This window comes from Mustela putorius, unplaced genomic scaffold, assembly GCF_011764305.1.
Source record: "Mustela putorius furo isolate JIRA1106 unplaced genomic scaffold, ASM1176430v1.1 tig00000827_pilon_pilon_pilon, whole genome shotgun sequence".
Classification (NCBI taxonomy): Eukaryota; Metazoa; Chordata; class Mammalia; order Carnivora; family Mustelidae; genus Mustela; species Mustela putorius.
In genome coordinates, this window is record NW_025421489.1 from 8,105,597 (window position 1) to 8,126,119 (window position 20,523).

Below are 20,523 nucleotides of genomic sequence, written 5' to 3' on the forward strand. Positions count from 1 at the left end.
CCTCCAGGACACCGAGGACCACATTTTGGGAATTGGTGTTCTAAGCCATGAAACTAATAACCATGCTTTGCTTACATGAATCTTAAAAACTCTTGACTACCCTGTCTCTTCAAACTCTTCATGATGGGTAGAGATATAACTTACCGCAATTGTAAAGCAGAACATAAACAACTGTAATGAAGTTGGATTAGAGAGCAAATAAGAACAAGCCCACTTACCTTAGGAGAAGAAATCTTTACGTAGACTATAATAGGGGCCAAAGAAGTTTTACTGAGTTGAGCTGGATGATTAATGGTATCTGCATCAAGGACTACCAGTTGCAGTGTTCTTGCAAGTTCAAAAATCCTTTCGATTTCACTCTGAACTTCCGCTGTAGAGGGTTAATAAGCAGAGTTCAATTACTGAAAGTATTTTTAAACCAAATTGAAATAAAAATGGTACACTGTTTCTTAAACAGGAAGGGAAGTAGGGCAGCCAATAGGTTAAGGTTTGCAGGCAATCGAGGTGATAAAAGGTATCCTTTGGAAAGAGCTCTCTCTCCACAGAACCTTTAGTATTGAGGGAATTCTTCTCTCAACCAGCTATAAATTTGCTTCCAGTACAACATTCTTTGTGCTATAAAACTTCACTCTGTGAAATCATTTCATAAAGATGTTGTAAAATAGAAACTTAAGGATATCTTTAACTTGTCTGTTTCTGACCACGTTACCATAGCAACTCTCACATTTCTTTTCACTGTATCAGCTTGATCTGTGTTTATATTGTCACCTATTGGTCTACTTTCTCTATATGGTATTCTAGATTTATTAACAAGCTGAAATCCAACATAAAATGGGAGAGACGTTAATAGTATCTATAACAAACTTGGCCAAAAGCACACTTCTCATAAGTTTTTGCCAACAGATGAGTGGTCCTGCAGTATTCGTATTTTAAAAGGGGAGTTATCCATTAGAGGCAGCACTACAGAAATCCAAACTCTAAGATTCATAGAAAAACTTAACTAAAAATTGCTTGAACACCAAGAAAAGTTCAGTCTATCTACTCCACGATCCCTCCAGAATACAAAACAGGACTGTCCAACAGAATGTTCTGTGATGGTGGAAATAGTCTGTGTCAATGCCATCCAGTATGATAGCTGCTCGGTGGCTGCTGAGCACTTGAACTGTAGTTAGAACGAATGAGAAGCTCAATTTTTAAACTTAAATAAAAGCTAAATAGCCAGAGGCTACTGTACTAGGCAGCACAGATCTATAAAGGCCTAACATGTAGCTTGTAGTGTCCTCTACCATCATGAAAGGCAGACTCTATGAGATTCCCGGACCTACAGAATACCTTCCAATTCCTCTTAGCCATTTAGATCCATGCAGAAGAGTGCTGGAGATAATTTCAACTAGTATATTACTGCAGAAAAGACAAGTCACTACTCCTCTTCCTCATAGTAAGTTATGACTAGAATCCTTTTAGTTCCTTGGATGTATTTAAAATCTGGGCTGAAGTAATTTACAGCAGTAGCTTTAAAATAATATTTGGTTACAAGCCATTCATGACAGTCTTGCAGAAAGGAAGACCAAAAGCAATCTGATTAAGCTTCTGGATCTACCAGTTGACAAGAAACACAAAGAATAGACAATTACATAAACTACACCCATACAATGCAGTTAGAAAACTTCAGATGGATAAGTGACCCAATCTCTTCAAGTAAGAAATTAGGGGTGGGGGGCGCCTGGCTGGCTCAGTGGGTTAAGCCTCTGCCTTCGGCCCAGGTCATGATCTCAAGGTCCTGGGATCGAGCCCCACATCAGGCTCCCTGCTCAGCAGGGAGCCTGCTTCTCCCTCTCTCTATGCCTGCCTCTCTGCCTACTTGTGATCTCTCTCTCTGTCAAACAAATAAATAAAATCTTAAAAAGAAAGAAAGAAATTAGAAGGGGGGGGGGGGAAAGACATGGAAAACTACAGATTAAGAAACTCACGGACAACAATAGCCAAACTGTGGAAGGAGCTGAGATGCCCTTCAGCAGATGAATGGATAAAGAAGATGTCCATATACACCATGGAATATTCCTCAGCCATTAGAAAGGATGAATACCCACCATCTGCATCAACATGGATGGAACTGGAGGGGATTATGTTAAGTGAAGTAAGTTAAACAGAGAAAGACAATTATATGGTTTCAGTCATAGGTGGAACACAAGCAATAGCACAGAGGACCATAGGGGAAGGGAGGGAAATCCAAAGGGGGAGAAATCCGAAAGGGAGATGAACCGTTAGAGACTATGGACCCTGAGAAACAATCTGGGGGTTTCAGAGGCGGGGGAGGGGTAACAGGGCCATGGGTATTGAGGGCACATGCTATGATGAGCATTGGGTGTTATACTGAACTAATGAATCACTGAACGCTGCATCAAGGACTCATTATGTACTATATGGTGGCTAACAACATTTTAAAAAAAAGACAACCCAATTAAAAATGGGCTAAGCATTTGAATAGACATTTCCATAAAAGAGATACACAAATATCCAATAAAGACATGAAAAGATGTTAAACAATATTAGTTGTTAGGGAAACAAAAATTGAAAGCACAATGAATTACAACTTCCCACCCACTAGTATGGATAAAATTTCAAAAATGAAAGGAATTGTTGGGGAGGATGTGCAAAAATTGAAATCCTCATACATTGCTGGTGGGAATGCAAAATGGAACATCTGCTGCGGAAAACAGTTTGGCGGCTCCTCAAAAAGTTAAACAGAATTGCTGTGTGGCCCAGTTATCCCACTCCTAGGTATATATTGAAGACAAGTGAGGACATAAGCTCTCCCAAAAAATTTGTATACGGATGGTTCCTAGCAATAATCACAACAGCTGAAGAGCGCAAACAACCCAAATCCCCAACCATGTCATGCATACAGTACATGTGGTAGTATGTACATGTAGTAGAATAATAGCCAAAAAAGAATGGAGTCGTGATACTTGCCACAACATGGATGTATCCTGAACACATAATGCTAAGTGAAAGAAGCCAGACTCAAAGGCCATATGATGTATGACCCTATTTAGTTGAAATATCCAGAATGGATAAATCTGTGGAGACATGAAGCCAATCAGTGAATATCCTGGGTTCCTGGGACAGGAGACTGGGGAGGAACTGCTAATGGATGGGGTTTGTTCCAGAATTAGATATCGGTGATGGTTTGCACAACACTGTGCATATACAACTAAAAAGGGTGAACTTGATGGAACACGACTTACAGCTCACTAAAATGAAAAAAAAATTACAGGAAAGACTCATGGACCTATGAACAAATGAATCACTATGGACTTAGCATTCTGATTCAAGCAATTATTAATTTATGTATATTTATAATACATAAATGAATAAAATGATGTATATATAAAAATATACATCACAATTGGGAAATGATACATGGCTGAACATCTAATGATACTAGGGATGTGTTGTTAATATATGATAATGGCATTGTAGTTTAAATAGTCCCTCATCTTTAAGAATACATACTGAAATGTTTACAGGTAAAATCATATGATGCTTAGAATTTGCTTCAAAATAATCCAGAGGGCATGGGGAGGGCTGAAATGAAAGAAGACTGGTCATGAATATTGAAAGTGGGTGATGGATATCTGAGGTTATACTTTTTACTTCCCTATATATTTGAATTTACTTCAAAAACACTTTTAAAAATAAAAATTATATATTCTGATTTTTCATAAGTGTTCTAAAACATTACTAATATTATTTAGATATTCTGTTGATCTTTAAATTTATATTTCAGTTATCACCTTGTATGGCTTCATCCCCTACCAATGTCTTCATGGCCACTGACCCCCAACAATCAAGTTCCAGTCTAAATATTACTGTAAGCGTTATGAAATTTGATCAGCCCACACCTAACATCCTACTCAATAGTGAGGCGAAAGCTTTTTCTCAGAGATCAGAAACAAGACAAGGATACCTACTCTTATGCACTCTTTTATTCAACATATTACTGGAAGTCCTAGCTGGAGCAATTAAGCAAAAAACAAAAGGCCTCCAAGTTGGAAAGGAAGGTAAAGCTCTTACTGTTTGCAGATGACATTATTATAAACCCTAAAGACTCCACCAAAAACTGTTAGAATAAATAAATCCAGTAAAGTTGCAAGACACAAAATTGGTATAAAAACATACACTGTGTTTCTACATACTAAAGTCAACTATCAGAATGAGTAAGAAAACAATTGCGTTTACAACTACATCAAAAAGAACATACCTAAGATGTAACCAAGGGGGTAGAAGACCTGCACATTCAAAACTACAAGACAGTGCTGAAAGAAACTGAAGAAAATACAAATAGATGGAGAGAATATTTCATGCTTACGGACTTGAACACTGTTAAAACTTCCCTTCTTCCCAAAGCAATCTATAGATTCAATGCAATCCCTGTCAAAATTAAAATGGCTTTATCATGGAAACAGAACTATCCTAAAATTTGTGTGGAACCACAAAAGACCACAAAAGACTCTGATAAGCCAACTTAATCTTGAGAGAGAAAAATAAAGCTGGAAGCATCATGCTTCCGGATTTTAAACTATATTATGATATTATAGTAAAACTGTGGTATTGGCATTAAAAAAAGACACATAAATCAATAGAACAGAATAGAGAACCCAGAAATAAACCCATGCATAGACAGTTAATTTATGACCAGGGAGCCAAGAATATACAGTGGGGAAAGTATAGTCTCTTTAATAAGTGGTATTGGGAAAACTGGATAGCCATATGCAAATGAATGAAGTGGGACCACTACCTTTCCCCATATACAAAAATTAATTCAAAATGGATTAAAGACTTAAATCTAAGACCTGAAACCATAGAACTCCTAGAAGAAAACATAGGTGGTAAGCTCCTTGACATCAGTTTTGTTGATGACTTTTTGGATTTGACACCAAAAGCAAACACAACTAAAACCAAAATCAACAAAAGAGACTCCCTTAAACTAAAAACCTTCTGCACAGCAAAAGGAATTATCAACAAAATGAAAAGGCAGCCTATCAAGAAGGAGAAAATATTTGCAAATCACATGTCTGATATTCAAAATATAGAACTCAGAAAACTGAATAGCAAGAAAACTGCCTGATTTAAAAAATGGGCAGAAAGACTGAATAGACATTTTTCCAAAGAAAACATACAGGTAGCCAGCAGACACATGAAGAGATCAATAGCCATCAGGGAAATGCAGATCAAAGCCACAATGACGTATCACTTCATACTTGTTAGAAAAGCTAGTATCAAAAAAGCAAAAATAAGTGTTGGTGAGGATACGGAACAAAGGGAATCACTGGGCACTGTTGTTGGGAATCCACATTGGTGCCTTTGTAGAAAACAGTATGGATTTTTCCTCAAAAAATTAAAAATAAAATTAACCTGTGATCCAGTAATTCCATACTGGGTATTTACCCAAAGAAAACAAAACCACTGAGTTGAAAAGACACATGCATCCCTGTGTTTATTGCAGCATTATTTATAATAGCCATAATATGGAAGCAACCCAAGTGTCCAATGATAGATGAATGGGTAATAAAATTGTGGTACATCTCTAAGTAATGGACTATTAGCCATGGAAAATGAGATCTCGCTATTTGCAACAACATGGATTTAACACTAGGTGGAATGAGAGGAAGACAAATAGCATAGGGTTTCACTTACATGGGATTTAAGAAACAGGAGCAAAGAAAGAGACCCCCCCCCCCCAAAAAAAAGACTTACAAATACACAGAACCGGTGGTTGCCAGAGGGGAGTGAAGTGGAGGAAAATGTGAAACATAAGGGGGATTAAGAGTATGCATATCTTGATGAACACTGAGAAATGTGTATATCGGTTGAGTCATTATATTGTACATCTGAAACCAATATAACACGGCATGTTAATTACACTTCAATTAAAAAAAAAGGGAGAGAGGCAAGCAATATATCTGGTACTAGAGATTTTCTTTTGACAGAGTCCATCACACTTAGAATTTATCTCAAAAAAAAAAAAATGCCAAAGACTTCCTTGGCATGCTTTCCTGAAATTGAAAAATGGTCTTGAAGTCATTTTGGTCCATCAGAGTCATCCTACCCAGTGAAAGGATGCACACACTCTGCATCTTGAAATGGGCAGGCCTAACTCATCCGTCCATATCCTACTGTCTCTACCTGTGGAGTTAAAACTGGCACCAGTAAAATGAAAATTTATATCTGACATCTAAAAACAACACCCAAGGACAATCATAATGTTTTCTCCAAGACAAGAAAGAAGAGAAAGTTACTTTGTGTAGAAGTTTCTGCAATTGAACAATCCTTGGAAATAAAAACGGAATGAGATTGTTACTTTCATTGTGCTATATAGGAATATCTAAGTGGTTGGTTAATAACGAAACTGTGATATTATTCTAGTATCTAGTTACTGAAGGATAACTGCAGTGCCATTTTCATAATCACTAAAAGCAGAAAACTCTTAATTCTGACAAATGCCTTATTTGTCCCCCAAAAGAAAATCTCTAAAGCCTCCTCTAAGCACCTTTTCCTTTTCTCAAGCTCAGTAAGTTCTACCTATGTTCCTAATTACAGTGTCTGACCCCTAGTAAGTAATGAATGTCAAGAGTCAAGTACAGTTGACTCTTGAGCAACAAATGCGGCTTTGAACTCTGTGGGTCCCTCCCTTAGAAGCAGATCTTTAAAAAAAAGATCAATAAGATCTTTTTCAGTAAGTGCTTTTCAAGCACTGTCAATGTATTTTCTCTTAGGATTTCGGTAATAATTTTCTTCTGTAGCTTACTTTATTCTGAGAAGGCAGTATACAGTATATCTAACATACAAAATATGTGCTTATCAACTGTTCATGTTATCAGTAAGGCTTAGGGACAGCAGTAGGCTATTCGTAGTTCAGTTTTGGGGGAGTCAGAAGTTCTACCTAGATTTTCAGTGTGGGGCTTGGTGCCTCAAACCCCCGTCATTCAGGAGTCTACTGTATTGCTTTGTACCTACTTCTATTAACAATTATCCCACTGAGTTTCGATGACAGGATTGAGAATGTTCCCAGCAGGCAGTGGAATGACAGAGCAATACATAATGAGTTCTCTTCCTTCCCTCACAGTACAGTGCCTGGTACATAGTTGGCACTCAAATTCTGTTGAAAGAATGAGCCAATTAAATAACAAATTTGACTACCAAAATGTATGCAGACAACGTTAACTACTCCTTTGGGAAGAGAGAGTGCTGGAACTGGGGCATCAGTGTGTTGTGGAACAAAGACTGTGCTAATGTCTTAAGACAGCTACACTGGCAATAGGTCAAAAGGAGGAAAGAAATTAGATTCAAAAGATCAACTAGTCACATAAATTCCACGTTCATCTGCAAGGCTAATTTTATAGCTTTCTATCATCAGCCCTTTGCTCTCCGTTCTTCCGAAGAGAAGGCAGATGGTCAAGTACATGCAATCGGCATCACTGCCAGATGGCACTGCCTCCTGGGAAAAAAATCTGGACTGCTAGTCAAGACCCCCGTGTCTAGTCTTCGTTTTACACCTTAGTATAAAGTGTAACTACACAGAGCTATTCATTTCCTGTGGTTCTCAGATTTTTTTTTTTTTTAAAGATTTAAGAAAGAGAGAACACACACCCAAGTAGGGGGAGGGGTAGAGGGAGGGGGAGCAGTAGATACCCCCTGAGCATGAAGCCTGCCATGGGACTCCATCCTAGGACCCTGGGATCCTGACCTGCGCCAAAGTAGCTGCGTAACCAACTGAGCCACCCACGTGACCCTGGCTCTTAGATTGTTTGCTATACAGAGATGGGCCTGATGAACAAGGCTGGTTGTCCTCACATTTTTGCCAGCTAGTAGAATCACGTGGCGGGCTTATTCAAACAGGCTATCAGGGCCCCACCTCTAGAGTTTCTGCTGCAGTAGGTCAGGCTGGGGTCTTAGAACAGTCATCCCTTAATGGCCCATGATACTGACGCTGTTGATCTGGAGAACACACTTCAAGAACCACGGAACTGAACGCTCTCAAGTTTGCCATCCCGGTTCTCAAGTCCCTGGTGCTATCACCCAAGTGACGAACTCTGCTTAGTTGACCCTTTCATTGAGATAATGATACATTCACATGCAGTTGTAAGAAAAACACAGAGAGCCCTTGTACCATTGGCCCAGTGTTCCCCAATGGAAACCTCTTGCAAAACTATCATGCAGTATCACAACCAAAATATGACTATGACCCACCAATCCTCTCCAGATTTCTCCAGTTCTCCTGTATCCCCGTAGGTGTGTCTGTTGAGCTGTCCGGGATTTTATCATATGTGTTGTTTCATGCATCCAGCACGACAGTTCAGAGAGAACAGTTCCATCACACGATAAGTGACAAAATAAATGACCTAAGCTAGCTCTTCAGTTGGGTTAAGAATATTTACCAGGTTGGCAACACTGTGATCTCTCCACCTGGGTTGCTAACACCCAAGGTGAATGCCTTTCCTTACTCCCTGTATGCCACCAGCTGCAACTGTTGCCACGTGCACAGCGAAACCCACCTGTGCTTCCTTAACTCTTGTATATTTGCTCAATATTTTCCCACTTTCAGCACACGATTTTTGCTCTCAAGTTGTACACATAGGCCCTATACTCACATCTCTGAGTACAAACATGTACAAGGATGTACTGTATTCCCCTAATTGATTTGTCTCTGGGAAGGTGCTTAGGGTAAAACCAAACCATACTTTTGAAGAAGTTGTGCAGTTTGAGAAACTCTAAGGTGACTCCTCTTAGAAAGCAGTACTATCATTATCTAAATATATTGTTTTTAAAAGTCTGAACTTGGAATTGGCAATTAACTGGATACCCACCCCCATAACTATTAACATTCAAGTAATATTTTTATTTCTAAGACTGTAATGTTCTTTATTTGCATTCCTTACCATTGGCATAGCTAATGTAGATATCTTAAATTGTGATGCTTGACCAGTATTGCAAAGGGGACAAAATGAGCCTTAGGAGTACAAATAAATGAATGAGTCTTAGGAGTACAAATAAAGCCACGTGTCCATGCAGAGAAGTTCCGTACCAACCTAAAGCAGTACAGAAGATGTACTTAAAGCTTGAAATTTTTCAGGGTTTTCTTTTCCTTTCTATCATACAGTGGTACATCAGCAAAATGAACTCCAAAGGCAACATACTCTACTTCTGTTTATGTAACAGAAGTTTTCTAAAGCAAATTTTTACCTATCAAATTCGTCTTCACTGTACTGGACCTTCCATCCTTTTGTAAAAGATGTAAATGCTAAAACTGATCTCCTTTGTTAGATTTGAGGTAGATCCTCTCATATTTAACCTTTACTAAATGTAGAAGAATCTTAAGGTATAGCATACCCACATATACATACATTCCTGGAGAGTTCAAGTATCAGTTTTGTACTGTGAGATCATAAACATGTTTCCTATGTAGTGGAGTCCACAAAACACGCATAACTTATTATTCAGCATGTTACTGACACAGAAGGGGTATCACCTGACCATTCTCCTGTCTGTTATCATGACCTGTTTCCTGGGGCTGCTATAAAAAATACAAGTCCTTGGGGCGCCTGGGTGGCTCATTGTGCTAAGCCTCTGCCTTTGGCTCAGGTCATGATTTCAGGGTCCTGGGATCGAGCCACGCATCGTATCTGGCTCTCTGCTCAGCAGGGGGCCTGTTTCCTCCTCTCCCTCTGTCTGCCTCTCTGCCTACTTGTGACCTCTCCGTCAAACACATACATGAAATCTTCAACAAAAAACCAAGTTCTCATACTTACAGAGGAACCTCCCCCCTGTGTTTCCCTGGGAGCAGACTCCGTATTTGCTTGTTCAGTATTCATGGAGACTTAAGCATCTGTCTTTGGCTCAGGCCATGACATGAGCCATGACAGCGTAACTACTGTGAATATTGAGAAGGGGCTGCATCTTAAGTCCTGTCCTCGGTGCCGAGTTCCGGGTCTGTGCATACAGGTGATCGCCTGCCGGGTAGGTGGGGGAGCCGGAACGCTGCGAATTCCACTTGTGCACAAAGGCGGCCAGTGTCTTCCTTACCCCCTGACCGGCCCACTCCTTCTAGCCCCCCATCCTCAATCCCTTCTCCCCAGAATAACACCATCGATGACCCGACTCCCGAAAGGAAAACCTTAGAGATCATGTTGGAGTTGGTTTCTTCATGTTCCAGATTGCCAATACTGGACTCGCTTATCTCTGGATTCCTTTCATTCTACTCATTCCCTGTACCACTGTCTGATTTCAGTCCTCTCTGAACCTCTCCCTTGAGGGATGAGATCAGCCTACGAAATGACCTCCCTGTCCAATTCTTGTCCCATCTCCAGCCCACTGCGACAGAGATTCTCCTCAAGGCACTGGTTTTATTAGTTTCTGCCCAGAGTACATTGTTTTTCCCTGAATCTGCTTTAAGAGAGTCTGACTTTTTCCCTGATTTTGCTCTTTCTCCTTTCCATGCATTTCTCCATGGTGCTGTCAGCGATAGTTCTAAAACACAAGTCCTATTGTGTCATAGGGTCTGCTTTCCTACACCTCTCTACCACATCCACTATAAAAGCCCTATAAAGTTCTAGACGATCAGGCACAATCTCTCTGACCTCCTGGTCCCCCCTTGTCATTCCACATCTGTTAACACTGGCTTCCTCACTAGCCCTAAAACGTATCACACATATTCCTGCCACAGGGCCTTTGCACCTTCAGCTCCCTCTCCCCAAAACAGTCTTTTCACAGGTAGCTGTAAGGCTAAAGAATTCACAACAAATCATTTTGCTACAATGTCTTTTCCTCAAAGAGGCTCCCATCTTCCCCATGTAAAATCACACTCTTCTCAGTTTACTCTCTACCCCTTAACCTGCTTTTTCTTCCCAGATTCCTTAACCACTGACTCTACATCTACATTTATTAGCTTTTGTCCATGTGTTCCCTATGAAACAAAAACTATGAGAGTGAGGATGTGGTGTCCTTTACTTCTCTGTCTCCAACACTTAACAGTAATGCCCAGCATATGGTTGGCACTCGAGTATTTGTTAAATGGACGAATACATGCCTAAAATCGATACCTGGCTCTATAATAGCCTTAAGGATAAGCTCTGAATTCCTTACTATCTCTCCTCTGCCTCTCTGGCGTCATCTGCCTTCACCCTCTGGTTTAAACCATACACTCACAGCTCAGGTAAAGAACCTATGCTTTCTAGAAGCCTCTTGTTACTCAGTTTTAAGTGCCTTTCACCCTCTCTACCTCTTTCCCTTCTGTCTTGCCTAAACCCTGTGGGGCTTCAAGACCGCTCAGGCTTAGCTCCTTGCAAAACCTTCCTCAGGGGCCGGCACCCTCTCTGGCAACCAGTTCCACGCACGCCCACTGTGCCCACCACCTTCTACTCCAATGGGTCCTTAACTTCTCTGCCTTACTGTTATACCAAGCTCCTTGGGGGCAGCGCCTTCATCTAATTCATCTTTGTACCCCCAGACAGTCGGTGTCTAGTATATGCTCAATAAAATATATGACGTGGAACAGTCCTTTAAAAATAATATATAGCTGGTAGTTACAAAAGGCCTTGAAATGCAAACAAATCCATGCCACTGATGTACCGTACGAGTGTAAACAACTGACATTGTTAAGGAGGCGAGTCACTGAAGGGAGCATTTTCTAACAATTTCCGTGAACATCAAAAATGCGGGTCACAGAATGTAAGAATAAGAAAAGAAGTTACTATAAGCAAAATGAAGTGTAGTCAGGGAGGGTTTGTTAGGAACAAAACTGAGTTTTATGAGGTATTCTAGACATTACTAACAGATAAAGTTTTATTGTACTAGTTCCTCTATGATTTATATAATATGCTCCAGAGTAAGCTAAAAACGTTGATGTTAAAGACCAGTCCTCCCAATGGACTTACATATTTAACATATAAACAGGAAAAAAATGAACTAAGATCAAACAATTCTCAAAAAAAAATTGTAATAACAGAAACCTAACAACCCAGTAAGTTACTGTGTAACTGCAATTAACCTAAGACTCCAAGTAAATGCCACAGAGAAAAAATAGCTGCAAAGGATGTCATTTCAACAAATCAGTAGACGTTAATAAACAGTATCCAAACATAACCCTATAGAATTGTTAACTAAAATCTCTATATTGTTTTTACAAATAAAAATACTGGTATCAAGTAAAAATGGCCAGGAATTGACCTCATTTTTTATTTCAACACTGTCCCAACCCCTTACAAACACTATCCTGAAAATGATGTCATCCCCGCTACAATCCCATTACTGAGGGTCTTCGGATAATAGCCAGCCTTCGTGGAGAACATACTGTGTTTAATCCTTACAGTAATTCTACAGGGTAGTTAATATTCTCTCTCTCTTGTTGTTGTTGCTTAGATGAGGAAACGAGACACTACAGAAGTTCATGAACTTGCCCATGGTAACACCAATGCTAAGCCAGGAGTTTTTAGTCTGTAGACAGCAAAGCTCACTTTGGCGGAAAAAAAAAAAAAACCCACAAAAACCCACAAAAGAACACCACAACCAAAACATTAATCCTGACAGCCAGTGGAATATTTAACTTGAAACTATCATAACAAATCTTTCCATAGCATGAAATCACTAAGACTGTAGCAGTAGCCACTGGCAACGTGGGTCCTTTTCTTCTCTGCTCTGTGACACATGGAATTACCATCTAGTCAGATCTTCTCATTGGCAGCCTCCGGAGAGAAATGTTTAAATAGCCTAAGCGCAAGTCTAGTGCACAGACTTACCTAAGCTTGACCTTGTGTTGGATCTTTCTATTATTGCATGCTTGCTGGGATTGTTTAACACGGAGCGCTTGGCAAGCGAGATATCAGCCGTGACCCTTGTGATGGATATCCTGTTGGGGGGAAAACAGTAACAGAAGACGGTTATTAGCCGAATACAAGGGGATAGAAGTACATTCCCCAAACTGACTTAAGTTTGAAATGCATAGTGAACAGTATTTTCAAATGAAAAGATGTTAGGGCACCAAATCCTTCATTTCTGCTTATCCCGAACCTCCTTACTCGGCATTTATTGTTTGCTTACCAAGTATTAAGCGCTGTATATCTCTCTGACTTATCCCAACACTAGCAGAGAGGCTTCTTATAGTCCCACTTTTACTGATGAAGAAAATTAGCCAAATATTCATCCAAGACTGTCTACGTCTAAAAGGGGAAGCTGGGGCTTGAACCCAGGCTGCCGAAAATCTGTATTCTTAGCCCCCGCATCGGAAGTGTGGTGCTGTGATAGGCACAAAGAATGAGTAAGAACAAGACAAACACGGTCTCCCTCAGAGAGAGAAGAGTCTAGTGGAAGAGATGGGCAATAGATAAGAACATTACCTGGTAAAATCACTAAAGCTCAAGATTGCTGTTGTGGAGAAGACAGGGTATTATGTCTGGTGGTAAGGTATTGCAGGGCTTAGGGGGCATTTTAGGTGTGGTAGAAATGAGAGCATTTACTGTTGCCAGTAAAATGATTTAGACCACAGAGAGCCAAATATACAATAGGAAAAGCTAGGGGGTAAAACAGAAGCCTCACAATACCTTTGAAGGCAATGGTAAAAGGGATACTAAAGGTTTGGTGAAAAGTCTGTTTCTGAGTTAGAGCCCTCCACCTCCCCTCTAATTACATGAAGTTGCCAGGGGATGTTTGATAGAAGATGGCTAGTTTATTCTCTACAGGCAATCACACGCAGGGCCCGTGACCAGGAGACCCTAGGCAGAGTGAGGACAGGGCCACTAGACGGAAAAGAAAGGATTCTAAATGGTGAGCCTCCAGCCTCTTGCCCATCTTACAATTTTGATAGCCAGGCTTATAATACTCCAGGGATCAAAACGGAAGCTCTTGGGGCACCTGGGTGGCTCAGTGGGTTAAAGCCTCTGCCTTTGGCTCAAGTCATGATACAAATACATAAATAAAATCTTTAAAAAAAAAAAAAAAAGGGAAGCTCTGTCCCTGGGACATCTGACCTGAGGGAAAAGGCCACAAGGAAAAAGACTCCAGAACAGTAACCCTGGAGGTTTCCTATGGACATGGCCTGGTGAGGTTGTCCTATAGGGAAGCACCAAGCCAACAAGCTTCACCTACGAGTATGCAATTTCCAAGTGATTACGTGATGTCCCGTTTTTAAATTGGAGCACTGTGGTGTTCACTGAGCATCTTAGGAAAACCTCTGAAATGAGAGCCCAGACAGAAAAATCAATAAATGAAGAATATAGCTGACTCCTTCAACAATGTGTGGGCTAGAGGCACTGACATCCTGGGTAGTCAAAATCCACCATGAGCTTTGGGCTTAACTGCTAGTAGCTTACTGTTGACTGGAAGAAAGCCTTACCAATCACCTAAACAGTCTATTAATACATATTCTGTATCTTACATATATTATACACTGTATTCTTACAATAATAAGTTTTTCTTAATTTTTCCAATATTTCTAGGTGGTTCACTGGCAAGATTTTTCAGATTGTTAAATCCTCCCCCAAATTTTCCAATATATTTATTGAAAACAAAACAAAACTCTCCTAGAAGAGGAGCCACAGTTCAAAGCCCTGTTGTTCAAGGGTCAGCTGTATTTCAAGTTGAAAGCTAAAACATTATTATATCTATGAAACTATAACAAATTTCTATTTAGAAACTCAGAATGAGTTTTTGGCAATCAAAAATGACAGAAACATTCAAAAGAGAGCTGGGACATAAAGTTAAGAAACTCTAAAGGGTAAAACAAAAAAGGCAAAGACAGAGAACACAGAAGAAAAAGTATACAAATGAAAGAACCACCCGGGAGGTTCAACTTCCAAATAACACAAGAACTTCAGGAAAAAAAGAGAATAATGAAAGAAGAGAAACTAAAATAAACAAACAAACAAACAAACAAATAAATAAATACAGGTCCCACATTGAGGGTCTGAAATGGAAGTCTTCTGTTCTTCTCAACATTGGAAGCCAGAAGAGAATGGGGCAGAAAGTTCTCAAAATCCTAAAGGGAAATTATTTCAATCAAAGTTCTATAGCCATTAGGGGGCAGATGGAGCTCGGATGGTTACATGTCTGCCTTCAGCGCAGGTCATCATCTCAGGGTCTTGGAATCAAGCCCAAGGTGGCCTCCTTGCTCAGCAGGGAGCCTGCTTCTCTCTCTCTCTCTCTCTCTGCCTGCCTCTCTGCCTACTTCTGCTCTCTGTCGAATGAATGAATGAATGAATCAATCAATCAAATGTTAAAAAATAAATTCGGTAGCCATTTTAACTGTCAGTGAAATGGGAGGGTTGATGAAAGACACTTTTAGACATTCAGGGCCTCAAAAAGTTACAGACTTTTCTAGGGAACCTACCAGAGAACACTGTCAGCGGAAAGGACAGGGTAAAGCCTCAGATCAATGGATCTAAGGAAAAGGGGCTCCGACCCAAGAGGAAGGCTAAAGGAATATCCAGAATAATGTTGAAGGATGTCCTGGAATGACAAATGTGCACCCATCAAAGACAGAAACTGTCCAGACCAGAGATGGCCAGAACGCTCCCAGAGGTTCGAGAAGACAAAGGGAGTGACAACAGGATGCATCTCAGGATACCGTGAGGAGGTTCCGACAGCTGGGGGGTTCAGGGCTGAGTTAATGCCAAACACAGAGGAAGTAAAGCAAGCGTAGAAAGGTATATTCCTTATCTCAAGGAAAACACAGAAGACAGAGTCATTACAGTGTATACTACGGCTCATTGGAATATTATCCAGAGAGTCATAATACGTACTAAGAAATGGAGCCAGCTGAATACGTCCTCCTCCCACATGCTCGGACCTCTCTGTGCGTGGTACTGCTCAGCTGAGAATCCACTGACCTGCTTCTCGCGTTAGCTCTGTAGGCTGTGCGAAGTTGGGTCACTATTCTATTTCAACTCCTACAGTTATGCTCTGGGAATTGTCACTACTTGGGGTTCTGCCAAAAAGGAGACCTTGATAATCCTTAATCCTAAGGGCCAAATTCTGGGGACAATACAGTTGAGTAGTGTGGTTTTTTTTTTTTTTAAGATTTTACTTATTTATTTGACAGAGAGAGAGATCACAAGTAGGTAGAAAGGTAGGCAGAGAGAGAGGGGGAAGCAGACTCCCCGCTGAGCAGAGAGCCTGATGCGGGGCTCGATCCCAGGACCCTGGGATATCGTGACCTGAGCCAAAGGCAGAGGCTTTAACACACTGAGCCACCCAGGCGCCCCTACAGTAGTGGTTCTTAACCCTCTCAGAATGTATCAAGATCGCCATACCAGCTTTTACAGTTATAGGAGGTCCTGCCTTGGAAATGTGGTTTCAGCTGGTCACAGACGGAACCCAAGCCCTTGTTGTTGGGCTGGTGTTTTATTTTTTAAAGTGTTGCCAATGATTCTAATGTGCAGCCAGGCTAGATAACCACCAGTTTAGAAGTTGTCTCACATCTAAGTAAATGATCTACACAACAAAATAAAGTGATGTAATGTTACCCAGGATTACTGATTTCCAATAAGATTCTCTCGCAGAAGATTCAGCAGTGTACATATCCCTACAATTCTGTTCCCATTCCAGACATTTTAGTGCCGAGAGCTGACATTTTCAGTCTCTGGGGAGGAAACCGAATTCATCACTGGTGGTAGCTTTCCTTCTCATCCTCAATTTCCTTGTTAATTTACCTGTCAATGTCCTACAAGGGGAATGTGAAGGTTGCTTTGTTTACATGACACAGCTGGTTAGGATGGGTCTGATTGTAAACGGGCTACTCTACTGCACACAAGAGAAAGACGGTAATGATTTATCATCTATTCCTTGATCTGACAGCCAGGATCACGATTCTGACAACTCCCCAGGGCTTCAACAAATGAACTTAACTAGGTTTAGGAACAGAAAAGAATTTCCGTCAAGAATCTTTTCATCACCAACACTTCCTTTCATATTTTCTTCCCCTTGGGCTTTAAATTTTTAAAAATAAATTTAGTTTATTTAATAGATAATGAAAGAGTAATTCATTTCTCCCTTTTAAAATTACATGTATATGGAAGTACCTGATACTTTGGATCAGTTTTCTCCCCCTACTGCTGCCAGAACCAAAGACACTGAATGATTCAGGTACTCTGGATGTCTTGCCGTGGGTTAAAAATTTTTTGCATGGATTTTTTAAGTGTATCTTATGGGCCCTATTAATTCCTTTGAGGATCTTTAATTGGTACTCTGAAGCCTAGAATGCTGAACTTGAGCTCTGAGTCAAATGAGCCAAGGCAGATGCATTAAGAAAGCCGTGGAAATTACTTCTGGCCAGAAAGAGCAGACTGACAACATTCAGATATTTTGTTCATTTGTTCTTAAATGAAATCAATCTGGATGGACCGACACTTTCAAACAGGGGGCCAAGACATGTCCTATGGCTGGATTCGGTCTTTCAAATTCAGAACTTAACTAGGTTTAAATAGTAAGGAAATGCCATCTCATTTTCCATCTTTGGCATTTTGGAAAGCGGAAGCACAGTGCTTTGTCTAGTAATTTTCTGGGTGTGTATGCGCAAGGAGACAACCCCAAATTAGGATAAATGACAGAGTCAAGCATAAAGAACTGAACGGTAAATGAGCCCGATCAGGGGTATGTCTTTTTCACGTGGCCAGTGCCAGACAGCCTTGGACCAAGCCAAACCCTGTGTTTTCCTGGCACAAACTAAAACATATTTCATAAAATTATGGGAAAAAAAAAGTCAAATAAGGAACATTTGATTATGTGGGCCTTGTTTATATAGTCTTTTTTACACCTGGAAACATAATTTCTTCTTTCTTTTACTGTCTCTTTCAGTCCTGTCCTTGTCCTGCTGTAGGTTTCCGTGTGGCCTTGCCTCCCCTGCTAAAAGTTGATATGAATTACAAATGGCTCTAGGAGCAGGTATGGTCAAGGAAGAAAGCAGTATACTTAGAAATTTAAAAGAACACTGAAATCCACAGATACTATGTATTTATTGTACTTGTATCCTTAGGATGTGAGAAGGACAGGAATGTAGAGTAGAGGCACCAAATTTGTCTTATTAAAAATATAGAAATATAGGGACGCTTGGGTGGTTCAGTCCGTTAAGCGTCTGCCTTCGGCTCAGGTCATGATCTCAGGGTCCTGGGATCAAGCCCCGCCTTGGGCTTTCTGCTCACTGGGGAGTCTGCTTGTGCCTCTCCTTCCCCTCCACTGCTCCCCCTATTTGCGTGCACACTCCCTCTCAAATAAATATCTATCTTTAAAAAACTACAGACATACAAACTAGTCCTGTATGCTACCCTTTGCTTAAATTTCGAAGTTTCCATTTTAGACTCCTATCATAGCTTTGATGCTTCAGGAACTGGCTTAACTTTGACCCCAGTGTCCCCGGATTCTCTGACTTAAGGCTTCTTTCCAATTAACTAGAAGCAAGCGCCATGAAGCCAAGACCCTCGCCTGACTTGTTTTCTTCACGATGCCCAGCACACAGCGCACGTTCAATAAAATTTGCTGAAGCAAGCTGAAGGGGGAGGAGAAGAGAAGAAAAGGATTACGTCCAAGCCAATGGACATGGCACAAGAGAGACAGCTCTGGCTCTCTCACCACTTGCTCCTTGTCTAGAGTCTTGCCTTGAGGATCTCTAAGGAGCTTGCCTTCCACATGACGCTGTGTCACGCCCTGATTCCTTCACCCACTTAACACCCATCCACTGGCCCAACCTTTCTCTTTCTAATTCAAGTGAGTGAAATCTTAGCTACCTTTCTTAGATGGTAACATCCCTGTCAGTGTCCATCCTTCCTCCCTTTACATCATGTGCACCTTGGACACACATGGGCTGAGCTGCCCATTCCTTTACTTTGTAGTTTACCGCTCAAGGTTTCCACTGATGGTTGACACCTGAGGTCCACAAAGACAGTGAGTGGCTTCCCCATCTCTCCATTTCTTTAGCTGGAGGTGCACATGGGGAGACGTTCATTCAGCCTCACCCACGTATTGTTCCCACTGAGCACAGTTCCAGGCATTGAGAACACAAGAGTTCACATAGCAGATAGAAAAAAAAATGCAAAAAAAAAAAAAAATCTGCCCTCATGGAGTTTATATTCTGACTGTGGGAGAATGACAACAAAGTTCATTAATAGAATATATAAAAGAGTTATGGAAAAAGTCAAGGACGGGAGAGAGAGAATGTGTGTGTGTGTGTGTGTGCGTGTGTGTGTGTGCGTGTGTGTGTGTGTGTGTGTGTGTGTGTAGTGTAGTGTGTATTTGTGTGCACCTACACCAAGGACAGTATCTGATGGAAATGTCTTCCTCGCACAGGGAGCTGCAAATGCAAAGGCCCTGTGGTGGGCATATACCAGGCTGTCTGGGACACTCATGGAACCACAAGGAAGTCAGTGTGGCAGGAGCAGAATGAGCAAGCGGGAGAGTAGAAGAGATGAAGTCGGAAGTAAGGAGGGGGTGGGGGAGTGTGGACGGTCTGACCGGAGAGGTTCTTAAAGGCCCCTGTAGGGACTTCAATTTTTATGCTGAGTAAAATGAGAAGTCACTGGTTGGATCTGAACAAAGCCGGGATGAGACACACTCACAGTTTAACAGAGTCGCGCAGCCTCAGTCGTGCAGAATTGAGACGAGAGATCAAGGAAGCGAAGACGGAAGCAAAGATACAAGTTACGAGGCTATTCATGACGCGATCCAGGGTCTTAGGCCAAAAGGATAGCAGAGGATGTGCGAGAAGTCGTTCGGTTCTTGATATATTTTGAAGAAACACACCATGGCACTTGGATGTGGGACATAAGAGAAAAAGAGCAGTCAAGAATGACTCGGTGATTCGGGGTGGATGGGTCTTGGGTCTGAATGACGAAGCAAGTGTACATGAGTCATGGGCTACTAGGAGAGGAGCAGGTTCGGAGGGAGCCAGGAGGTTCCGTCTGAGAAGTCCATTCAACATCTCAGTGGTGAGACTGAACAGGCAGTTGGATACAAGGATCTGGAATTCAGAGGACGGACCTGCAAAGGAATGCTATTGACAAGTCATACATCAAATGAAATCTCTCGCGGAATGAATGCAACCAGAAGACAAGACCAAAGGACTTGGTCCTGGGGGCTCCAAGGCGTCTAGTCGATGAGGAAGAACCAGCAAAGGAGAAAAAGGAGACAAAGTGAGGTAAGAGAAAACCTAGAAAAGTGTGCTTGCAGAAAGCAAGCACATCAAGGAGTTAAAAGAGGAAGAAGCAGTCCAATACGCCAATTAACAGGAGCACTGAGGCTCACCCCTGGATTTAGCAACGTGAAGGTCACTGATGATCGGTTGAGTGACGGATGTGTTAACTGGCGTACATTTCAGTAGGAGAAGAGAACAAGGATGTACTACGTGTGGAAGGAGATTTGCTGGAAAGAAAAGGAGAAAAATGGTCTAGCTAGAGGGGAATATGGTTCAAACTTCCATCGAAGGGAGAAATAACCACATCCTTTGATGCTGATGGAGTTCCCACGAGAATGAGCAGCAGT

The 20,523-nt window shown here is 41.2% G+C and overlaps 1 protein-coding gene across 8 annotated transcripts in view; it reads right to left on the minus strand.

The window, feature by feature from the left end:
* CACNB2 (calcium voltage-gated channel auxiliary subunit beta 2) overlaps nucleotides 1–20,523 on the minus strand; it is a 380,199-nt gene that overhangs the window by 4,000 nt on the left and 355,676 nt on the right. For all 8 annotated transcript variants that reach the window (XM_045085008.1, XM_045085009.1, XM_045085007.1 and 5 more), the window contains 2 exons: nucleotides 12,798–12,907; nucleotides 219–370 (listed from right to left, as the gene is read on the minus strand). In XM_045085008.1, coding sequence (XP_044940943.1) covers nucleotides 219–370; nucleotides 12,798–12,907 — 262 coding nt within the window. The remainder of the gene's footprint in view (nucleotides 1–218; nucleotides 371–12,797; nucleotides 12,908–20,523) is intronic.